Raw genomic sequence first — 24,796 nt, 5'->3', positions numbered from 1 at the left:
AACCTGGAATTATTATTTTTCAAGCATTCAGCAATAACACACTTGGTGTATAAACCAAGATTCGACAAGATGAACATTCAGCAAATCTGCGAAGAGCTATAGTCAAGCAGCAAACTGTTACAGCCCAGGGATTTTAGCACACATGACACAGGTGATGTTCTCACACCAGGACTGTACTGGTGGATGCTACTGTCCTTGTTATTTATTTGTTTCACAGGTTTGGAAACTGAGGCACAATCAAAAGAAGCGAATTTGCCCATGTGTCACATCTAGATAATAATGGAGGAAGCCCTGGAAACCCTAAGTCATCTTCTTCTGAATCTGCAATAATTATATTGCACTGTTTTGGTGTTCAATGCATCACAAGTTGGACACAACACTTACAAGACTCTTAGAGAAAGAGTAAGCTTTATAAGCCTGCAGACATCACTTCATGCTTCTTTTGGAGGAAGAGCTTTATATTATTATTTTTAATTTTTCTTTTAATCCATTAAGTACTTTGGAGGAACTGCCTTGAAATGTACAGAATAATTATACCTATAGACATTATCCAAATAGATATTTTTCTTTGTCTATGTATTTGTCTCAATATTCTTTGTGAAAAAACAAACAAAAACAACTAAAAAGCTCTTGATTGCCCTGCCACCATTCCATGATAGTCGTCTTTTTCTGTCCCAAGTTGAAAAAGTTACTAGCACTTCATCAAAACTTCGTGTTTTAGATAACAGAACATATTGAGTCCATTGATAAACAAAGCCATTTCTTTCTGGCAAAACAGCAAAGATAGCTCAGATTCTTGCTTCGACCTCAATTAGATTTTGTTTTATATTACTTCTTTACAGCAGCTGGCTTGGCACAAAGGCATGGCATGAAGTAGCTATTGAACCCATTGCATAAAACTGCACATAAGTGGTCAAAATAAAAGACAGGATAATTCCACTTTAAGACTTGATGCTTCTCAAAGCACAGTTATAAACAGCAGAGGCTATTTTCCCACAACAGTAATGTGGCCTTTCACAGTGTCATTCCATTTTTTGAGGCATAACAGCTTTCCAGAATTTTTCAGGACAGAAGTTGTTTAGCATTAAAAGAAACATGCAGGTGCTTCGCATCACAATGCAAATGAGACAAAAAAAAAAAAAAAAATCTGTTTTCTGACAGATGCAGCTCTGAAAGCAGCAAACTCCTTCACTCAGCTTCTGTCTCCAATTCTGTCCATCTCCTGCCCCTACCTGGGCTGCTCCCTGCAAATTTGCAGCGCTGTTGGACTACGATGCCTGAAAAACAGGGCTGCCACTGATGCTGTTGGGCACCCCAGCCCCAGCAGATGCGCATCAGTAAGAACAAGTTATGCAAAGTGTTTCACTTGTGAAGGCCCTAAAAAAAGGCTGGATGACACTGGGGCCAGGAGACACTACTGGGGCCTTGCATTAATGCAAGGGCATTAATATAATGTTTCAAGGCTCAGGTGAGCATCCCTTGCCCAGTTTAGCCTTTCACATTCTTCAAGATCAGCCCAGTCCCAAACAACCCCTCGAGCACAGATCTTTCACAGAGACTCTTAGAACTAAGGCTGTCTGAACATATGTGAACAGTCACCCACCATTTTGGAACAGATAGCACACTCATCCTCCTTACCTTGTCTAACCCTCACATGCTTCTTTTCATTTGCTGCATGCAGATGGGCTTCTACGTCACTAGCTGCTACATTTTACAGCTGTGGTATGAATTCTAGTTTGGGAAACCTGTTGCATAAAGCTCTGCACTGGAAGTAATTGTAAACTGATGAGAAAACCCAAACTTCACTGTGTTTATTTCCAAGCATATGAAAACCCAAGACAGCAGTAGAGAATGCCCAAGCAGTGCTTCAGAGAGAAAGCAGCTCAGTTCACCTCTTTGGTCTTTGCTGGTACTTTGAAGTTTTGGTATTGCAAGATCAAAATAGAGTAGAAGTAATGCCATGCGACTCCCCTACTTACTCTTCAAACACTTGGGCTGCTCCGAGCTGCTCCAGCATGGAACAGAATCGTTTCTCTTCATCATCATCTGCTGGGTCCAAGCCATCTGACCAGCCTGACTCAAAGGTCTCCTCGTGTCTGGAGTGATCCATTCTCCCAGCCCCCTGACACAATTCAATCCCTATTAACTTTCCTGGTGGAAGGAGAAGGGAAGAAGGAGAATAAAGTCAAATTGGATGTTATTAAATAAGCTACTATTTGAAATGCAGCCCGACAGAGCTCCACGTGAAGCTGCCTGCATGCTGCTGCTGTAAAATACAGCTCTTGGTCAGTAAAAAGCCTCCGTTCCAATGTCCTGAGTGATGTCAGTGTCCAATTTGCAATGCTGGGACTGAAACTGGCTCCCAGCCAAACAACAGGCTGTTAGAGCTCTGCTCACATCTGCACGAAGATGATCTACCACCCACGGCCTTGGATTCTCAGCATGTGAAGCATGTGGCATTAGGTCACTTCACTCCCATGGAGCAGCGCTGTGGGTTCAGTTGCCAATGATCCCAGAAGCTTCCTCTGGAACTGCAAGCCTGGCACTGAATAGCACCATGCCTCAGTTCCCCATCTTAAAAAAAGTGAGGAGATCATTACCCTTCCCCTCATGTGCTATATCTGTTCTGATTCAAGTGCTATGGGACAAGCACTGCCTCTTGTTGGATTGTGTGGAGTGTCTGAACAAAATGAACTTACCCTCCAAACATCCCCTCCTGCCCCATCCCACATTAGGATGGCTTCCAGCTATCTGGATCCTGTTTCATGCTGAGACACTAATGCCATGAGAACTTCATGCTATGCAAGGCATGTGACAAATATTACTGCTGGGAACAAATTCTTCTCAAAGAAACAAATCAAGCAATCTTATCCAAAACGCAGGCACCCATCCTGTATACAGAGGTCAGACCTCCATTAGCAGCTACTCTTCCTTTCCAAAACATATCTGCTTGGTTCAAACAGCAGAAGTGACATCACAACTACAGGGCCAGGAGCCAAGGATGTTCAGAGCACGGATGAGAACATGAAGCTGCTCTAAGGGGAAAAATATCCACTATTTGTGTACCTCAAGTCACTTAATTCAACCACTTCTTAGCTCTGCATGTGCAGAACCTAGCCAATTCTCTCCTGCTCTTGAAACGTGCTGTAAAAAGAACTTGCAGTATGGAGATACAGGCCCTACTCAGCTTAAAGCCTGAGGCTCAGACAGTTAATTAAGGAGATGGGCTTAGATTAGGCACTTTGGATGTCTGCTTTAAAGAAGGAGTCATTATCTTTCATTATCTCTCTTTTACAGCTTGGAAAATTGAGGAAGAGAATGATCTGAAGGTTGTTTTGACATCCTAGAAGGATCTCAGATTGCTTTAAATTGAACATTTTAAATGTATGCTCTTTTGTCAGCTGTGCAGATGCACCCTGTAACTTCTCAGAGGCCATGCAAGGAGCCATCTCAAGAAGTAGAGTTGATTGCAGCTTGAACTGCTTCTCTTGATTTCCCCCCTGCACACCCCAGAAGGAAGATAGCAATATGCCAGGCCAAACTCGAGTTAGGGGCAAAGTCTGACAAGGATTTCAATGAAGCCAGACACAAAGAACAACCATTAAGAAAAGAAATGCAGAAATCAAGTGTTTTGCCTAGATTGGAGCAAGTCCCACAGAGCCAGGCTACCAGCACAGGGTGGTACCTGACAACTGGTAGCTGACACAAAGAGAAATCTTGCCTACCTCTGCCAGCAATGCCACTGAGGCAGGTACCCTCACGATGTCCGTCTATGGCTATGGCTGGGACAAATGCCTCAAAACAATGAGATTTGGGAATAACCAAGTCATCCAAGGTGCCAAAGGTGCCAAGGTGTCCAAATGACACCCATTCACCTTCTACACAGCATTGGGCAGGAAAACCCATGCTCCTGAGGTGACTCTTCTTTCTGGCAAAGGCAGCAGAAACAGCCAACAAGGCTTCACCCCTGCAGGCAGGGACACGAGGCAGAAACAGGCATAGTCAGCAGGCACTCAATGGGTTAACACATTCCCAGAAAGGCTGGCCCAAGACACAGCTTTCCATGTTCATTCAGCTTCTCCTTTCAGGGCTGGTGGTTGCGGGTCATTCAAGTTGAAGCACCAAAAAGACCCCCCCTTCTCCAAGTTGTGAGGAAGCCATGAGCAACCACAAACAAGACACTGCAACTTAAGGGCCTCCTCAACCACTTCCGAAAATTCTAGACCACCTGTGTTCACTTGCTTTGACCTGATCCCATTAACACATCTACATGTCCAAGGAAGGTGCTGACAGGGTGCAGATTTTCTGAGAGTTTACAATCAACTAAGGCAACTAAGCACCCATGGCAGAGGTTATTAGTGCTATGGTGGTTCCTCCTCCTTAAAACCTCTTGCACTGCTTGTACTGCTGGATGATGACTCTGGTGTAGGATTAACATTCTCTTAGAGTTTGGAAAAGGGGGCAGTAAGAGGAAAACAAAAGCCAGTGTGCTAGCCTACTGACAGGACTCCTACCAATATCCTCGAACAGCACTGAATAAACCAGCTGAAGACAGTCGCCAAGAGGCATATTTCTGTCCTCTCATCCAACAGGGTCCTTATCCAGATGAACAACTGTGGATCACATGGGCAGATACAGGCTGCAGTACGGACCATCTCCAGTAGGAGATGTTCAGAAGCTGGCTCTACCAGCTAGGCAGGTAAAAGCTGTGGAAGAAGGCAACGCAAAGCCTCAGGAAGAGGGAGACCAGTATTTCACACACACCTTCTCCAAAGATATTCACATAAGCACGGGGCATTGCCCTATATAGCTGGTACAACTTCGGCAGAACCACTGCACTTTCCTCCTTACCAACATAAAACATCATGTCACAGGTGGGCTTTTTCCTTCCTCTGCCTCTGTGCAAGTCCTTACCTAGTCCCATGCTGAACTCCACAGGCGTCAGGTATCCATTACTGTTCTGTTCCAAGCTGTCAAAAACAGTCTCCAGCTGTTCAAGGGTTAGGGGGAGTTCACTCTGGAGCCGCTGCGGAGACAAAAGAACAAAATTAAGACATGACTCAAGTCTTCCCTGTGACTAGGTCCTGTCCCTGCTGTCCTCAGCTTCAGCCCACAGCAATGTGCCCCTTTCAGCCCTGCATCCTGGCAGGGATGTGACAGTCTGCCAGTATGGCTGAGTGGTGACACAAATGCCTGTTTGGACCCACTGATACAGCAACGCTTTCCACTACTGGATGACTCAACCAGGACTGCAGAGAGGGAGCTTCGGGTTATTTTGTTTGGAGGGAGCTCAACCCTCTTCCTCCCCCACTTCTGAACCACTGCCTCTAGTTCCCTGTCTGCCTCCCTTCGCCCCTGCCCCAGCCCTGCCCGAAGGTGGCTGCCCACCGGGGCACTGCTGGCTCCCCGGGGCCACTGCTTCTCCTGGGGAGCTCTCCACCAGCACATCGGGTACCAGCTCCATCTCTGGCCAGAGGGGGAAGACAGACTTGTGGGCGTCTGGATTCAGTTCTCAGCTCTTGCAGGAAATCTTGCAGGTCATAAAACATTCTGTGCATAACAGAGTTAGCTTTCTTCTGTCATCTTCTGCCTGTTGGGACCGTATCACTACCCACAGCACAGACAAAGCGCAGAGAGATTTCGCTTCATTATACATGTGTAGCGCACCTAGCGTCAAGGGGCACCCAAAGAAGCCTCCAGATAACAAAAAGCATCAACTAAAACCTAATTACTGTCCGGTAAACATTTAATAAATACTTATTAATGTAACAATACAAAATTAGGCATCACACAATGCAAAACAAAGTGAGTCAATAATTAAACAAGCATGGACCTGCCAAGTGTTATAGATGGAGGGAGAGATGAGACAGAAGAAAAACAATCTGCATGTAACATTAAAACAAAACTCACAAAGAACTATAGAGATTCTGTTAACAAATACTGTTATTAACAGAAAGCATCAAAACACATTATTCTACAGCAAAGTTATAGTTCAGGTCTAAAGTGAGTTTTTGAGATCAGGCTTCAGCTATGGTTGAGACAAAGTTATACAGCTTTTTTTGTTAAGAGTTTGGTGGATTTTTTTCATTGTTCACTGTGTTTGGGGATGGAGTGTTTTGTTTTTTTAAATAAAACAAAATATTTCTGCCCCCACCCCGATTTCCCACCTGCTGCATGCCTAATGTTTGTAGGAACTGTTGCAAATTTTTTTTACTTTATGCATTCCTTAAAAATTTGGAATGGCAGTCCCAGTTGTCCCAGGAATTCCCTGGAGGTCCAAGGCCCTCCTGGGATTTTCAGTTCCTAGCAGCTGGCTGTGGCAGAATTTGGCTTCCAGAAATCTCAATGAGATAGAGCCCACGTGCACATCCACGCTTGCCAAAAGTAAAGACATGCCACATTCTCCCCTCTTCTGCCACCCACAACTTTACAGCCCCTCCCAGGAAAGGGGAAGGATTTTATCCCTCACCTGCATGTCCACCTTGGTGATAAAACCCTTCTCATCCTTGTCACACAGCTGAAAGAGCTCCCTTGCTTTCTCGAGCATCTCCACCTGCACATCTCCCAGTTCGCTCTTTTGGCTGGAAGAAGAAACACCAGAAGCAATCCCATCCTCCTCATCCCCTTCCTCTTCTCCTTCCCAGCGGACATATCTCAAGAATGCTCCTCTCTGGTCCTCCATCTTCTCAATGACTTTTCCCTCAGGGCAGGGGCAAACAGAAGAGCTGCAGGGCAGGAAACAGAGAAATCCCAATCAAACATGACCCTCCACTTCCACCCTACACATCATCTAGTTATCTGCCTTGTTGGTTTGAAAGAACAATATTCAGCAACCTTATCTGTTACCGAGGGGAGGGTGGTGAAGACAGAAGTGTGCAAATAGTTTGCATCAGAGACACACACCATACATAGGTACACCCTGTACACAACATGGGCGTAACCAAGCCTACCGCACAGCCGTAAACCTCCACACTGTGATGGGCTCCAGCCCCTGCACCGAGTAGGGATGCTCTTTTGCCATCTCTCCTCCTCTGGCTCAGACCCACAGGGCAGTCAGAGTTCTCTGTTGGTGAAAGTCAGGTGCCAAGGGAAGGTTTCAGATGACATGAGAGGATGGACAGGGAATATTAAAGCATGCAGGTAAATCTGCATGGGAGCACGGTGACAAGTCCCACGAGCTGAGACAGGGAGCAGGGCCAGCTCCCAGCTCTCGCACAGCTCCCTGGATGCCCTGACCACAATGCTTGTCTCTGGTCTGGGTTCCTCCGCTAATAACATGTGCTTTTGATCCTCCTGTCACTTTTCTGCACCACTTTTGAACACCAAACCTGCATCACAACTGCAAGAACCCAGAGAGGAGGAAGATCCGTGCAAGTGAAGGAGGAAAGAGAAGAAGCAATGTCTCTCCCAGCCCTCTCCCACCCAGGTCCCCTGGCTGGCCTTCCACCTCTGATGCTTTCTTGTTAACGCTTCCCAAATAGTAACTCCATCTCCCTTCATGTTATTACAGCACAAAGAAAGGTCATACAATTCCTGCACTGGAAAAAACCTAATGAGCTGGGCACTCCTGCCACCCTTGCCTCCCAGCCTCTGTTTTCAGATCTTGTAAGCTGCCAAACAGAATTTTAATCTGAAATGTTCACCTTTATAGGAAGGAAACCACACGACTATGAAGACATTTCAGAGGCCAAAGAAAATAATTCCATTACTTACAAGTACCTAAAACAAAAAGGCTAGGAATGAGAACACCCCTTTAAGCACAGCACTGTGACTATAAAGATGCGTACAACACATCCCTACCCCAACCCACCTTCTGACTTACTGATGCCACATAACACTTTCCAGACAGCTTTTCTTCAGCAACACCACCACATTTTTTAAGCCTTGTTGCACTGATTCCTTTAGACTTCTCCTGCTGCAGGTCTGTGTCCTGCATTGCAGGGCAGAAGTGAGCTGTGCAAGCAGGCTGAGAGCAGATTTAAACAGTGCTACACAAAGAAGGCTGGAAGGTTGTTTGTTTTTTGTTTTTTTTTTTTTAATCTCCAAGAAATCAAAAGCCACGCACAGATGCCATGATAACAAGTTCATTCTGTTTACACTCGTAGTACAATGGGAGGATAAAGAGCATGATGGCTAGGAAGAATGTCACATGTAAGAACTATATGAAGCTGACACAAAAGGAGAAGGCAATTACACACCACGCTATTTGACTCCATTTATTACTGCTGGTTTGTGAGCCAGAGGGTTGTTCTGCTTCAAAGAACAAGCAGAACACTTCACTCCCCCTTTCAAATCAGTGTTTTTTCAGGACACCTTCATTTAGTGTCACTTGAGAAGATATTTATTTGAAACTCTGCCGAAAACTACCTATAAATGGGTATTCTTACCTGTTTCTAGTCAAGTAGACATTCCTGGCAAGCAATGGACACAGAGCTGGACACAAGCTTCAGGGAACACTGCAGAGGAAAGAAGGAAAGAAAGCGTGGAAAGCGTAAAAAGTGAGAAGGCAGGGAATCTCTTTCTCTCTTGCTCTTTTCCAAACAAACACTCCTACCAAGCTTTTTTGTGTTATGGAGCCAACAGCAAAATGTGGAGATTAAAGCTGGATTCTATCCATTAGCTGGACAGTCAGCTTGCGTCTGATGGCAAGTCTGTACGTGTTAGTAGTAAAGAAGTCAGAACCCCATTTTACTTTTCATATTCAAGTAAAAGTCGCAAAGCTGATCTTGAAAGAAAAAAAAAAATCACAAAACCCCCAAAACTAAATATCTTATGCTGCATAGATTTTACAGATGATTACAGTGAGGAAGCACATAGCCCCATTGAAGAATGATAATTATTGGCTGCCACAGGCCACCTTGCTGAAAATTTTTGCCAGACCCATTCCTTCCATGAAGACAAAGTCTTAGCAAAATCTGCACCCTGTACCAGACGGTGAGCGTAGGTGGCAGCAGGGGGAGAAAATGAAACTAGAGTTCAAACCAAGAACTACAACAAGATTGCAGAAAACAGAATAAGAAAAAGTGCAGATAAGAAATATGTTTTCTGAAACATCCCTCTAGCTACGTAAGAGACACTGAGGTCCCCAGAAGTAAAGAAGATCTTACATTCTTATTAGCAGCCTTCATAGTTTCTATTTCAAAAGCCAGAGCAACCCACGCAGACGACGTCTCCCCAGCGCTGCTGCAGCAAACAAAAGGTTGTACGGGGAGGATGTTCTATTCTATTCTCTCTCGGAGACATATCTGCAGGCTGAAATCAGACCCTTTACATCCCTACCTCTAGCAACTCCTAATTTTATCAAAAGCCAAGCTGTACTGTAGCTCCCAAACATTGGCTGAGCTAAAAGCCTCTTAATTAGAAGAGCTGGGAGCCTGACATGGACAAGAGTCAGAAAGGATTTCACTCAGATGTAAAAGACCAAGCCCATTAATTCAATGTTCCAGGTGCAAACTCTCTTTTTCAAGCTGCTTCAAGTGGCTTCAAGCCAGATGTGGCTCTGTCAATGGTGGGACAGCACTTGTAGAGGAACAAAGCGGCAGGTAAGAGAGCACCCCAGTAAGCAAAATACATGGCAGCTTTTGTGGACTTGTCTCCCAGAGGCCTTTGACTGAGAAGCGCTTCATCTCCGTCCCCATTTGCAATGGCATTGCATGGTATAAATGCAGATGAGACACAAAGCAGATCTCAGTGAAACAAATGCTGTCACACCTCCCCCAGTTACAGATCATCACTGCAAACTATCGGGGAAGCCGCTTCATCAGCAAGATGTGGAACATCACTGAAGGACAGCTTTGAAAGAGGCTGCGGTCATTAGAGTACTAAATCTGGGGACTGGTACCCAAAAGCGAGGCCAGCAGAGCTGGCTTGGGTGCAGAAAGTACAGCTTGGGGAGAGCCATGCTTGCCTAACACAAGTGGAGAAGACAGAGAAGATAGCTATGACATCTAACGCTTTTGGTCAGGCAAACCTGCCAGGCTCCCCCAGTGAGATGTAGCCAAGCCACCTCCAGTGGCAAAGCCAGGGGTCATTACCAAAACTTCCCGACAGGATTAATTTTTCCAGGTCTCTTCTGGTAAGACAAGGTAGTCATTGAGTCAGCACCAGTTAAGAATTAGTTTCCACATCTGTCCTGGAGTCAGGACAATCTCTGTTTCTTGGGCTGTTGATTTCCATCATATGAACATCTGCAATGGGTCAGAGCAGAGGTCATCTAGCCCAGCATATTCCCCTCAATAGTGGCCACGAATGGCTGGTGAGGGAAGAGTAACAGCAGGGCAAACACAGAGAAGGCTTTCCTGAAGGGATCGGCCAGCCTCTAGCCACTGTCAGCCTGGGGCAATCCCTGAGCCACATGGTTCCCCTTCATTTTCAGAGACACTTGTCCAGCCTCCCTTTGAATCCACATGAAAACATTCACTGTTCACATGAACATGCTGATAGAAATGGGGTGCCTGCTGCAATCAGTGGGTGCTGACAAAGCTTCACGGGACTATTCCGGTTTTCTGTGTACACAGTTTGACCAGCAACCATTCCACAAGACACAGAGTCCCAGCCTCAGCTCAAACAAGTGCTTCCTGCCACCTTCACATCTGGGAACCGTGGCAGAGCCTAAAAACCCCTCTCCCAGGGCCTGGAATACCTACCAGGAAGGTGGAAGTGCCAGGGACACAAGGGCACCAAGAGGCTCCAATCGCCCTGGCCAGTCTCGATGTGTAATGTTCTTCTACCACCCCCTCTTCCCCCACCCCAGGGGTTTGGCTGTCTGTGCTCTAGGTTAGCTCTGATACTGCACAGTCCAGATTTGAGCAGTGTCCAACATCTGAACAGCCTGATACAGAGCTCGAGAGAAAGCCAGACTTCAGGACCTGCGGATTACACCACATATCTCCTTCCACAGTGTATGCTGGGGCCCAGCAAGCAAAAATTCACCTGCTCCTCACCTTCCCAGAGCCTGGAAAGCAAACATAGATCTTCTCAGACACAGCAAAGAACAAGAAATTCAACTGCTAGTAATGACAGCTAACACCACATCTTGCATTTCTACACGGCTGTAACCCAGACCAGTCTTACATGCATATTTTAAGCACCTGAAGCATAAACTACAGTTTGTCCTGTGCAAAGCTGTGCCAGACAGTCAGCTGGATCCCATGGGCATGGCATTCTTTGGGGAAGTCACAAGATCTGAATTTTAATTCTGACTCAGTTTGCCATATGGCCTTGGGTTAGTCACATCACCTGTCTATGCTTATAGATTGTCAGCTCCTTCAATTTGATTCTGATGCTTGTGACAGGTGGCACTTTATTTTAAGACTCAGTTCCTGGAGACTGATAATTACATGTGAAACTCAAGCATCAAAATAGTTTCAAAGCCTCGAAGTTGAAGAATTAAAAACTTGAACACAGAACTTGAAGAAACTGCAAATTTCAACAAACTTCTGTTTGAACAGAACCAAGGTGCTTTTACTGGAAAGGGGAGATACTACTTTCAAGGTAGCGTTACAGTGCTATGCTTTCCAATTTATTGTCTCAGAAAGCTGCTTCTTGTAGCAGTAAGCAATGTTAAAGAGGTAAAGTCATGGCTAAAATGCTATCAACAGCCAAGTCCTTATCTATGTGACTGTGACCACCACGTACACATGACAACTTTGGGTTCGGGTTTTTTTTTCTTCCACAGCCTGATGACAAAGAGGAAAGGAAAGTGGGGAGCACAGCCAAATTTTCCACAGCTGGTCCTCAGATGACCCCAGTCACCACAGAGCATTGTACATGCAGTCAACACACAGCATTCCTAGCAGTCCTGCCCCAATGCAAGACAATGAATCAACAGTTAATGAAGGAGGAAATACTAAGTACAACTTGCTAAGTGGCTAACCCAGGATCACAGAGCAAATCCTGTGTTTGGGTTCTGTGGAACTATAAGGGAAAGCAGGTTTTTGTTTTCCTATACCACTAAATTTTTGGTGACATTGTGGTAGAAGGCAATATTAAAGAATCCTTATAGGTACATAGTAGGTGTCCAAGGTGTACCACAAACTAAAGTGCTCAGATACTTGCTGGAAAGTTTCCCAAAGGACATCGTCCTGTATCTCTGCCTAAGAAACAAGAACACCCCCATATGAAAGCTAAATATTTAAGCCATTTATTTAAACACATCAGAAGAACACCCTCCCTTTCCTTTCTACTCTCGGTGCAGAAAAAGAATCCTACAACTTTAAGGGAAGGAATTCACCAGGTGTTTAGGTGTGCCTTGACCATGCTCTTGACGAATGTGCTGAATGAGACGGGTATGATCCCATGCGCAAGAGGGCATTACACGGACAGAAGGAGATGAAGGGCTAGGGCAAGGGATCCCTGCAGCAGAAGCATGTTTCTTCAGCAAATTACAAACACACAGCAGAAGCACACCAGGATGTGGTAGTACGAAGCATTTGTTGCTTGCTCATGGAATGGGAGCATCACTCAGGAGCAGCTGAGCAACAGGTACATTTTAAAAGAAAAGGGTAATAAAAGCTTCACAGGTCTTTATACCATTTTATATCAAGCATATGCCACTTGCTTTGTTTGTTCTACTTTCCTTTCTCTCCCAATGTTTTGAAAGCCAATAATTACTAAAAAAAAGTGTTCCTTGTGACCATGTCCTACATCTACACATCCCAGATTTTATAGTACTGTGAGATTCAGTGATCAAATACACTTATTTACAATTATTATCCTAGTTGCATGCAAAATGCACATATTCTAAATGCATTGACAAAACTACAGCCATACAAATCTGACCAGGTGAAGGTACAGCAGAGGTCTTGCCAAGGAAGGACACTGTCCCCAGTGTCAAACTGGCTTCCACACAGGCTGAATTTCCAAAAGCTGCTCAAAGGAACTGAGCACCCATTTGGTGGAAATTGTTTTAAAATGCTCTGCCATGGTGCCTGAAAAGGCTGGAGGAGAGCGGAAAGAAAAGACTTATTTCTCAGTGTACTTTGTTCCAAATTAATATGGCTCTTTTTCTTATCCAAGAAATTTGTTTCCATTGTTTGGATTTTGTTTGGGTGGTTGTTGAGTTCTCCCTTCCCAAAGGGAATGGCAGGAAAAAAAATACACTGAAAAAATAGAAAAACATCAACTGTTTTGCAAGGGCTTTTTTCTTTAAAAAAAACTAAGAAAATCTATACACCCCCTGGGCAGAGAGCCTGAAATCAGGTGTAATATCTAGAGCTACACTTCACACACTCTCTCCCTCTCTATTTTAATTGCCTGCATTTGATTGTATCCCTTTAAGGAAACAGGAAGGAATCCAGGAACCTTTGTGTTGTTTAGTCAGCAGGAGATTAGCCCAGCTTGATAGACCCAAGCTAACCGGTGTGGCAGTATCAATGAGTGACTTCATCATGAGATATGCCAGGACAATACAGAGGTATATCCCAGAAACAGGGACAGCTGCAAGGGGCTCCATCATTCTGAACAGTATCTTAAAAAAGGTGTTCTGCTGCAGTTCATCATTTCCCTCACTGAAGTCCATCAAAGAGGAACACTTCTTTATGACTTATCATAACAACATCTTGATCTTTGCCAAAAAAACTTGCCATGAAGAAACCTGCTCAATGCAGACACTATGCTCCTATCTGCAAGCAACTCAAGATTGGTAACAGGCTTTTTTTTGATTTCAAGAGGTGAACAAATAAACTTCCTAAACTGCACTCACTGATGCTTCCCAATTCAACAATACAACAGACAGCACCAACACATACCAAGAACCATCAATGTAATGTCTTCAACACAGACAGGTATCCACGACATACTGAAACACTATTCTTTCCCCCAGAAATTGCCACAAATCCTCCATCACACACACGCTGCTCTTCAGCTATGCCCGTCGCAAGTCAGCAACATTTTGCAGCTCTCTCACACTGGCACAGTGTCACAGCATTGGCACTGCAAACACTGAGGGCTCGTGTTTGCACTGGAACCGCTCCTACTAATCGAGGTTTTGGCTTTATTGGGTTGTTTTGCTTGGGGAGTGGAGAGAGAAACCAGCAGTTTTTCCTCTACTGATATTTTGGCCAAGAGCTAATTCTCAGCGATTAAAAACAAAATCCAAACGACATTTTTTCCATAAACAGCTAATGGTCTTGGATCTGTCAATACAACCAGCACACAGCTGATTTTTCACAAAATAAAGAGCACACCTGCAATAAGACATGATAAATAGCAACAGCTAGTTTAAAAACAACTCATTTTTACAAATTCCTTCACTTTATAAAGGCTTACAGGTTTCCTGAAACTTTTTTTTTCTCCAAAGAGACAGAACAGAACGTTGAAACAGCTCAAACAATCTAACAGAAGGATTTATCTTATAAGGAATGGAAAAAACAGCAATATTGTACCCTTTGGTTTCAAGACAAAGAGTTAATTGTATTTCCATAGGCTGGAGACCATGCTGCACATCCACAAAGGACATGGTTAGCCAGCAGTAAGTAAATCAATAAATACCATTCACTTGGTCAAATAGAAAAGGCTCTGAGCAGTATCAAGTTTCCCGCTGCTGCTGCTGCTGTTAATGTTCTACCACAAATACATGGTTGTTTGAGGACCGAGGCAATCAGCTCAAGAAAATAATTGAGAAAGACAGGATATTTTAGCTGTGAAGAGATACTACAGCCTTTATTCATGTTAGCTGAATACTGCTAACAGTGTTGTGAAGGTAGATGCTGCTCTGAGTTCAGCAATCAGCAGGTAGATTACACCTGCATAACACCAAGCATATTAACCACAGAGCAAGTGCTCTGCTCTGCTGGTGATACCCGCTGGCAAGGCAGCATCAGTTGACATCAGACACGCTAGATCATTTTTGATTCAAAGTGAACACTGAGCACTGCGAGCCCAGGCAAAGGAGATCCCTCCTCTCTTCTACTCCTCTTTTTCAAGGGCTGGTGCAGCAGGCAGGAGAACCCCATAAGGAAGACAAGCTCCAGATCTAAGCTGGCATTCAAAGCTCTTGAAATAGTCTTTACAGGAAATTACATAAATCCAGGGCAGTCTTCATCTTGTTTAATTGAACATCACTGGCAATTTCCTCCTGCCTTACCAGCCCCTTTAGCAAAGGGAGCACTTGCAAGCAGAACAGGTTGTACCAGAGGCAGCAACCAGAAGCCAGTGCGCTTCTGCTAGGCTTGTGCCACTAGTTTTTGAACAGCTAAGATGTCATCCAGGAACGCTTGACACACGACAAGTACCACCTTGGCTGCTGCAGCTCAGCAAGGACACGTCAGCAGAAATGCTGCTGTGGAGACTCCTTTCACGCCCTGAGAGCAGCAGACCCACAGGTACACAAGGCTCTTCCTCTGCCCTCAGGAATGCAACCACATTTGGTGTCCTGCAGAGAAAATTCACGCTGAAAGGAGGCATCCCTCAGTCCTGTGCTGGTGGAGAGCTAGATGCACTCCATCAGTGTCCTTAAAGTACTTCAAGGGCAAAATTACATTATGCAGAAACAGCCATTTGTGGAGTAAGTGGATAAAAGGTTCTAATGGATACACAAAACTTCAAATGCAAAAATTTGGGGTTTGTGGAGTTGCTCATGTAACCAATTCCTGACTGGCAGAGAGAGCGAAGAATTGTCCCCAGTCACTGTCTTCTTTAAGAATGTGGGAGCCTCAGATAGAACTGGGTGGTGGCAGTTGCACATCAAACAGGAGGAAGCACATCTCTGCAAACCATTAATGTGTGGGACTCGCTGACACGGGATGCTGAGGATGTCACAGGTGTTCATGGGCTGCAGAAGTGGCTGGTATTTTTCTTCCCTGAGTTTGTCCATAAACGACTATTACACAAAATATCTGTCTTGGTGAAAATTTTCTGAACCACAAACAGCCATAAGAGTTTACTAGGAAAGAATCATTACACATCCATGCTGGGAAGACGAGCCTATCTGCCATTAGCTGCTGTTGGAGACACAGTGCTGGTTCAGCCTGGCCATTCCACAGCATGAATAGAGGCTGCTTTCTCAGCAGCAGGAACCACCCTCAAAGTACACAGAGTCTTCTGCCAAAAGGACTGCAGAATTTGCTCTATTTTCACCAAGGACAGTCCTACGAACTGGACTTGGTACTCCAACAGCCAAAGTTCTTCCCACAACTATCACTGCCATCAGACCTATAACTTGGGTGCCAAACTCAACTCAGACCTCCCTTTGAGTTCTCAGATTCTTGCTGTCTATATAATGCTGGAACAAAGATTTTCCTTTCCAACAAGAAGCTCAGTCTCTCCGACAGCCATGCATCTTGTCTGACCTCAGCAGCAACCCTCCTGGGCTGCTGTTACCTATGCACACTCATCCAGCAGAGTCACTGTTTCAGTCAGTCACCCTCTCCAGGCATTCTTTCACTACTTCTCACCTCTGTTGTAAGAAAGGGGAACAACAGGTGTTAGCTTTGTGGAGGATGATCTGTCTGCCACACAGCCTCTGGATGCTGAGAGAAGCATTGACTGCTGCCTCTGGTGGGTTCCCAGTCTTGTTCTATCACTTCTTCATTAAATTTCCCAACAGCCACCCACTGGCCTGAGCTCAAGCCTCTCCTGGACAGACGCAAAGTTTCCTTGGCTGCCTCAGGGCCCTCTTTGCGCAAAGGCTAAAAATACTGCAACAAGCCCATCTCACCTGGGGTACAATAGGTGTAAGATCACAGAAGGGGGAAGAGCCTTATCTTTGTTGATCAAGATCTTTGATTTTGCAATCAACCTCATACAAACAAAAATTCATCGCCTTATGTTGTCCTCAGATAGCTCCACCACCACACACATGCACAAATAAAATGTCAAACCAGAACATCAGATCACCTAATTCCCTTTCAAAGGAGAAGCACTCACTCACACTGCTTACTGAATACTTGTGATAGTGATTTCTTCTACAGCTGAGCCACCAAGTTCTCTGCAGCACTTGAAACCTCCTTATCCAGAGGGCTACAGCTGCAGGGGGGATGCATGAAGTTCAGCCATCTTTTCCTCATCCCAGTAAACTGACCTCCACTCTATTCAGAGCTGGACACAGTGATCTCACCCCCATAACCTTTTCTGCAATGAGGGAGAAGCTTTACCTCACTACTCTGGATCTGTGACTTAAAGGACAAAAATGGTTTGCAAAGATTAACATGTAGGAATGAGTATGGAGAGGATTTCTAGGCACCACAACTCCCTGGAGAAGCCTCTCCATGGCTGGTGATATATTGGTTTTTCCCAGGAGCGATGTATGGGACCCACGGACAGTTTGACCTTTCTGCAAATGCTATTAAAACAACAAACAGAGCCGAGGCAGCTGAGTGAAGCCAGTTTCCAAGAAGACTGGTAACCTGTTCTTTGCCTCACAGAGATGAAAGTGGCCATACGCACAGGTGCGTGACACTTGGTTACCTCTCAGCTAAGGATCCACCCTAACAGTGGGGATAAAGGCAAAGATTCACCCCATTCTGCTGGCTGTGCTATGCAAAATGCCTTTCCTGAAAAGCCAGTGTAATCTGTGCACTGGAAAATGATTAAATCCTTGTCCTCAATAAAGACACCTCTTGGCTTCCAGACCGCTGAGGGGGCCAAAGGTGACTTCTTGGATCCAGGGAGTCAACACTCCCTCTGCCTAAAGAAGAGAGAATGGGTCTGAATGTCCAAGAATTCCAGGATCTCATACAAGATATCAGAAATATCCTCTCCCTTTCTCATTCAGGGGGGACAATCTCAACCAAATACTACAAGGCTCAGATTTCTACAAGAGAGAAAACCAGCAGTCACAAGCCCTGAACTGTTCGTCCACAAAGCAGTATAACACGTGCAACTGAAGGGCACGTGTTCCCTGCATACCAGGCACAGCTTAGTGCAAGGAGCAATCAATGTAAGGAACAGCATTTGAAGCAAACTTGGAAGCAGGTGCTGTCTGAGAGGTGCTTTTGTTCGACTTGTACAACTGTTCTGGGAAAGAGGAAATTACTGGGGGGGTGGGAATATTCCCCTTTTTGACAAAAGTTGTCACCGAGTCAGAAGCACACAGCAGCAACACTGATGTAGGATTACACAAAAGGGGGACAGCAAGTTACAGGTATGCTTATGGGAGATAGTGGAAAATTTCCGGACACAAGTTTTTAAAGACAAATTTCTAAGTCTTCACGAAGTATGCAGCAGACAGTCCTAATCCAACCAGCTCAAGACATCCATTTCATAAGAAAACATCACAATCCCACATGTTCTAAGCATGTACTTTTTCCCCTTTGCTTTTGAAAAAGTGACCATTGCAGCTATTCCTCTAAATCAGCAGTTTCCCAAATCAGTGGGTTACTGGGATTAGTTAAGTGACCTGCAGAACCACATCCAGAACTGAGAGCAAGTTTCTCCAGTTCAACATTTGCAAAGACTTTGGGTGATCCAAACAGAATCATTAACCATCTGTTAATTACGCACCTCCAGCTCTTGAAAACCACAGAATAAATCTTCCTTCTTCTGTCAGGGAAATAACCACCGCTTTCTGCAGTGATATATGCTGCCACCGCACTCAGCGAGTCTCTGTCCTGTTTCTACTCTGCTGCTTTAACGCAAAAGCAGGAAGTCAGAACAGAAAGTTCCTAGGGAGAAACTCCGCTGAGACACAGCAACTTGCAAACTGGTTCAGACTTCCTTCTACTCAAAGAATTCCTTGCCCAGAAGAGAGAAACTTTCTTCCCTCCCCTCCACCCTATTACACAACCCTGTTCTCTCTCTGCAGGTGTCCCCAAATACCTCAAGCAGCAGGACAGTATCGCTCCCCTTCCCTGGAACCGGCAGTACATTCCACAGCAAAAAGCTACTGGAGAACGAACACCGCCACTGTAAATAGATTATCAGAGCAGGTCCAACCTAGGAGGTGTGGTTTACAATGCTCCCTACGCATCTCATCCCCTTTCCAACAAAGGCTGGTAGCCACTGGTTCAGAAAGCAGCACAAGAAAACTCTCCGTCAAGCTCCCAAGGTAAATTCCTTGCAATCCTGCCTCATGCACGGCTGTGAAGGAGAAGAGCTTGTCTCTGAGCTGCCTTCGGCAAGGGGCGGAAAAAGTGGTAAAAAAGCAGATGATGCCTCGTCTCATACTGAAGTCACCTTCCCTGAGAAACTCTAGCTGTGCTTGTAGGTAGCTCGCTGCCCACAACACATCTGCTCTCAACAAGGGCAGGGCTGGAAACTACCCCTGGGAAACCTGCCTCAAGTTTAATTCCACTTTTACATAGCTGGCAGCCTGTTTCACAAAGAGCAGCGTCGAGAGCTTAGGAAAAATAAAGGTAAAGCCTAAGGTGGCACTGCAAGGAGCATCTTCCCAAAGCACTGTAAAACACACCGCGGGGTGGGGTGCACACCCCAGGACTTTCTCACTAAAGCGGTGACACCCTCTATCTTGCCACTGACCAAAGCACCCCTCTATCCCACAGCAACACCAAAAGGAAGCAAAGCTACCCCTGCCCGCTGACAGTTGGAGATGCTGATGGGGATTTGCTGCAGCAGCTCCAGGGCCTCCAAGCAGCATGAAGTTGCCCTCAGCTGTGTCAGCTCCCACTAGTTAGGCCTGAGGACTTTGTGGAAGCTGACAAAGAAAAGAAAAAAAAAAAAGCATGTTGAGACCCTGGCAGGCTGGCTCTGTCACCTGGTATGGTTTTTTTTCCCCTTTGCTCATCCTCACCCCAAATGCCTCTTCGTGTCAACCCTCAAGCGTAATATTTGCCCAGGAAACAAGTTTTGCCATACAAGTCACGAGTGGGCAAGCCCAGCCTCTACAGAGAGCAAAAAACACTTTTCCACCAGTTCCCACTGAGAAGACTCCAGCTGGTGTCTGAACAGTGGAGACTTCATCAGCCTGCAAACAGAAGAGCTACAAATAGCCCCATCCTCCCAGCAGCAAGTGATGATGGGACCTGCAGAAAGCAAAGGTAAAGGCAGGTCCTCCCCCCTGTGTTTGAAGATGGTTATTTCAAACCCCAAACTGAAAAATGGACATGAAGACTACCACAAACTGCCACCTTTGTCTTTAATACACATTTAACGGAGCCAGCGAGCTCCTCTGAGCCATCTGGGAGGGCTCTGTGCTGCCAGAGGGCAGCTCTGCTGCTCTCAGACCAGGACAATCACCACTCCTCACAGGCTCAGCTTTGCCTCAGCCCCAGGACCACGCATCCTTTGGGGCAGGCTCTAGCTGTGTAGCTGAGGCAAATAAACCCAAACAAACCCAGACCAGATGAGTTACCTGCCTCTGAGCAGGAAGGTTTACTCACCATTTAGTTTACTGTTGCAGCAGAGGTGATGCTTAACACTGAACCATGGTCTCAGCTGGGATGCTGCTAGAACAGCATGAAAAAAGGAGCAAACTGCTCTTCTGCACCTCACAGCCTGTCCTGTCTCTAATCTCCTCCTGGGGTCCTTTATAAAGATTCTCTTAGTACTGATCAGAACAAAAAAAGCTTATCGAACACACAAAAAAATAGTATTTTGGAGCCACATTAATGAATCCTTAGTGTTACATGGATAAAGGTCAGGAAATGCAAAAAGTTATGGTTCCCATAGTAATGCTAATTCAACCATATCACTCATCCTGTGTATTTAGTGGTACACGTTGAAAAGAAAAAGGCTTCATCCACTGATGCCAGAAAGGTTTTTCATTTAGTATTGAATACCACCCCACACACGCAACATTCATTGTTCAGAGAAGTGGATTTTCAGATCGAATTGGATTAATCCAATCTAAGCATCATTGCAGCTCCCCATATCTGGGGCAATAGCAAGAGCTCTCAAGCATGATTACAGACTGAACGTTATTTGTCCAACCTGAATAGAGGAAAGGGACCCAGGCGTCAGAGTGGGTTGAGTCACCAAATCACAATTGGTGCCTCTTCTGCACTTATATGCAGCAGGGAGGTGGTAAGGAGAGAGGGGAGAGAACAACAGACCAACACCAACCCACACACACCCATAACTAGTAACTGTTAATCCATTTCTATAGGTGCTGATTTCTTTGATACTGACAGCCTGAAATATCCCCTGCCTAGTATCCCACCTCACGAGTCTGGAAACAGGCTGCGAAAGAACTACAGCCATGCTGACCTCCCTCCAGCACAAATCTGCATAATGCTCTGCTCTCCAAGCTCCTAAAGTCTTATCTTCATGTTTTGCATAAAGTCCACACCATTCTTCCCAGAGAGAACAGCTACAAGTGGACCATTTGCATTTAGCAGCTTCGACTGAGCAACCAGATTTGCATGGGAAGCAAAAGACTCTTTCTGTGCCATAGGAAGCACATTAAATCAAAGGAGTTTGCGCATCCGTATTGGAGCAAAGGATTACTCCTCTGGCTACTTGTCTGGGAAGGAGGAAACAGCGCAGAGATGCAGAGATCTTGCAAACTCCTTTAAGAGGTAAAGAGGGTAAGCAGGAGGGAAGGCTGCTCTCAAGCACAGGAACAAATTGTGCAATGGAAGAAACGTGTACATTTGTGGGGGCATCTGCATGTGTCCTTTTTCCCTCCAATAAATCTGCATTCTTTCCGTAGTTCACATGACCTCAGACAGAAGGGCATGAGATGCCTTTGAATTTCAGAAACCTGATAGGTGAAGAGAGAGGCTCTGGCAGCACTGCTGCTGAAGAGGTCCTCAGCCCTGCTAGACACTGGATGGAGCTGTACATGGAGCAACATCAGCCCCAGAGTCTGCAGCAGGACACAGGCACAGGAATACACAGCAGAAGTCTTTCTGCCCACAGGGCTACTGGGTGGCTGTTCCTTCACTCACACCCCTCAGGCCCTTGCTGTCACCATCCCGTGGGGTGCACTCACCTTTGCTTTTGGGGTCCAGCATCAAGTCTCCATGTTTTAAAGAGGCTTTGCAGCCCTCCCCATGGCTGCAATGCCTGGCTATTCCTCAGAGCTGCACAAATCGCAGACAGCAGTTACCCACACCTGCCAAGGGTAACAAGGATTTGGTCACGCTTTATCTTATCTAAGCAACAATGATGCTTGTCTTCCTTCTCAGGCAAAGCTCAGCAGCTCTGCAGCTGCCAAGGAGGGGAGCTAGGCAGAGGCCAGGAGCTTCAGCCTGCAGTGAGTCACATCGGAGCAGGATGGCTCTGCTGCCCTGCCTGTTCCACCCCACAAGCTGGGCATGTAGTCCACAAGCAAGTTATGGGGAAAATAAGGCTCAGCAATATTTACACACCTCATCTCACCTTCCCTTCAGCTGCTAGCACAGGCATACAGCTCACCTTCCTCAAACACAGTGCAGCCACGCTAGTCCTGGCCGACATATAAGCCAGTCAATTTTATTTCACAGGGAGTCAGACCATTTGTCCAAAGAGAAGACTTCAACATCCGTCATGCTGTCAACCTACAAGTCACCTACAGCTTAAATATCCAGCTGGAGATGAGCTCAGTTTCATCCTCTTCATTTTACTGAGGGGAAACTGAGGCAAATAAAAGCACTACTCTTACTCAAAGGTGTTTTGCTGGATGAGATGAAGTGGTATTCAGCTGCTATAAACAGTGAGGGTCACCACGTTTTCCTGTATTGTGCTTTAAATGTGTCCCCCCACATCTACACCTCTCCCAAGCTCCTGCTATGCCCAGCCAAGGGCTTACAGCTGGCCTGCATGCCTGTGATCTGCTTCTAACCCTCCTTTTTCAGAGGTTGGACTTGCCTTGCCATGCTCAGACTTAGCTGGATTTTTCCCAAAAGATTTGCTTTCTGTAGCCTAAATGACATATTTAGACATTCCACAATTTTATATTTAGTACCACACAGCTACCAGTCGTACTCCTCCAAAGGTCTGCAGATATCCTGCTTGTCATTCTTTTGAAGAGCTTGAGAAAGCAAGCAATAAACAGCTAGATATTGTTACCTTGATTGCACAGCTACAACAACTGGACTTGACATTTTTCAAGCCTTCACTGCATTGCTTTAGTCTTCATCCAGCACATGTGCCAAAGGCTAATTCTTTTAAAAAACTGCAGAAGAGGTCTTAACAGCTCTCCCCTCATTCATACTCTCACATCCTCTTCAGAAACATGGGATGCCTCAGCCCATGATACATCATCTGCTGTGAACAGTGACATCTTTGCATCTGCCAGGATCTCACCAGTATCACAAGCTCAGGCCAGTGCCATGCTCAGGAAACACTGGACCACCACAGCAGATGTCAGGAATTCAGGGCTCCCAGTCATGCCTCTAAAAATTTAGAGGTCTGCTGCCATCCTCAGAACAGCACCAACCCTTCCCGCGGGGCTTTCAACTGTATGTAAACCCCAAATTTCCTTCCGAACCAAGCAATCCTTTCCACATAGATGGGGCATTAACTGGTACAGAAAAGTGATATGAAGTCTTGTACAGGCACAGAGATTAAAACTGCAGAAGCAGGGAAGAGAGCTCCTCCTTCAGATGGCGTCTCTGCTAAATTAACTGCAACCACACACTTCACTAGATAGAAAGCAGGGATGTTACAAGCTTCTCTGCTCTCAAGCTTATTACTTGACAGATTTTCCTCCAGTTATGCCAACCAGATGAGAGCACTGTACCCTTCCAGGGCATTATAGCATACCCCATTTCCTCCAAAACAAACCAACGATTAAAGTCACAGTCTCTAAGAGCACAAGACAGTATTTGTTCCTGCTTTAGTGCTGTGTGACACACAGTTAAGAGAAAAACACTTGGTTAAAATATCCACAGGGCTTCCAAATCATGTTACCCAACCCAAACAAAGCACAAGAAGGCCCACCATGACCCCAGACTTCATCTGAAAGTTCACAGTACCACCACCCATACACATCCCACAACAGCTATGAACCTGAGGTTTGGCATTGTTTTCTCCCAAAGCTCACAATACTTGCTATTACACTTGAGGCCCCTAGGTCCTGCAGTCAAGTGAAATACTGAGATTCAAGCATTCCTGGCAGCTTATACAGACAGGCAGAAATCTCCAAGACAATCAGAAATCAGCATGAGAAAGCAAATTAAGAACATAAGTTTCAAAAAAAAATTCTGTCATCCTACGGCACTTTTTTTATTTTTTTAACTGTCTGATGGTTTATAAAAGCTTAGGGCTGTCAAACCTTTTGAACATATGGCCTGAGAAGAGCCCTTTGTGCCCCTTGCCACAGCGGCAGCACGCAGGGAATACTCCGTGAATCCACCCCAGTGTTCCTTGCACAGCTGCAGGGGTCAGGTTTGTTTAGCAAAATGTGCAATTAGGTCCATGCATAGGGAAATACTTCTCGGTATCAGCCAAAAAAATAAACCTTTAGGATGAAGGATAGGCAAAAGAGAACACTGCTGGAAAAAATATTAAGAGAGGTTATCAGAACACCAACAGCATCTCCCTTTCAAGCTGGTGGGCTATCCATACCTCAAAGGATACACAGTGGCAAAGGACAGAAAGCCTTACTAACTGTTGCAATTCTGCTCTTTTGATGCCACAACAAAATGGATCATTCAAGATTCAGACATTCAAGGTAAACCAAGTGTTTCCACCTCAGACTTTATATGGACAGCAAGCAAAGGTGTTGGCAGGAACCCGGAAGACGCTACACTGCTCTTCTCAGTAGAACAACACATCTGCCACAGCTGAAGTTTCTTGCCACTAGCTTTAAATCCGAGACGAGCTCCTGCAAGCGGGTGAGGAGAGGTGGGAGGATTTGGTCCTCAGAGCAGCCTTATCAAATAAAAAAGATTTAGACAGTGAGTAACATGTGGGCTATGTTATGGAAACCAAATCTAGTTTATTGTACATAAGGATCAATATCTGCAAAGCTCTC

The 24,796-nt window shown here is 45.4% G+C and overlaps 2 protein-coding genes across 7 annotated transcripts in view; one reads left to right on the top strand and one right to left on the bottom strand.

The window, feature by feature from the left end:
• SLC25A22 (solute carrier family 25 member 22) overlaps positions 1-24,796 on the top strand; it is a 184,882-nt gene that overhangs the window by 32,222 nt on the left and 127,864 nt on the right. The gene's annotated exons all lie outside the window — the stretch shown is intronic.
• Positions 1-24,796, bottom strand: part of CRACR2B (calcium release activated channel regulator 2B) — a 48,482-nt gene that overhangs the window by 21,768 nt on the left and 1,918 nt on the right. For 3 of the 6 annotated variants that reach the window (XM_075426220.1, XM_075426224.1, XM_075426221.1), the window contains 4 exons: positions 8,388-8,456; positions 6,470-6,725; positions 4,915-5,026; positions 1,980-2,151 (listed from right to left, as the gene is read on the bottom strand). In XM_075426220.1, the coding sequence (XP_075282335.1) occupies positions 1,980-2,151; positions 4,915-5,026; positions 6,470-6,682 (497 nt within the window). In that variant the 5' untranslated portion in view covers positions 6,683-6,725; positions 8,388-8,456. Of the gene's footprint in view, positions 1-1,979; positions 2,152-4,914; positions 5,027-6,469; positions 6,726-8,387; positions 8,457-18,756; positions 18,824-24,796 lie in introns of those variants that run through there. The other 3 variants (XM_075426223.1, XM_075426225.1, XM_075426222.1) reach the window with 2 other exon arrangements.

Source organism: Opisthocomus hoazin, chromosome 7, assembly GCF_030867145.1.
Source record: "Opisthocomus hoazin isolate bOpiHoa1 chromosome 7, bOpiHoa1.hap1, whole genome shotgun sequence".
In the NCBI taxonomy this organism is placed as follows: domain Eukaryota; kingdom Metazoa; phylum Chordata; class Aves; order Opisthocomiformes; family Opisthocomidae; genus Opisthocomus; species Opisthocomus hoazin.
The sequence above is the reverse complement of the archived record's forward strand: the minus strand, read 5'-3'. Positions and strand labels throughout refer to the sequence as shown.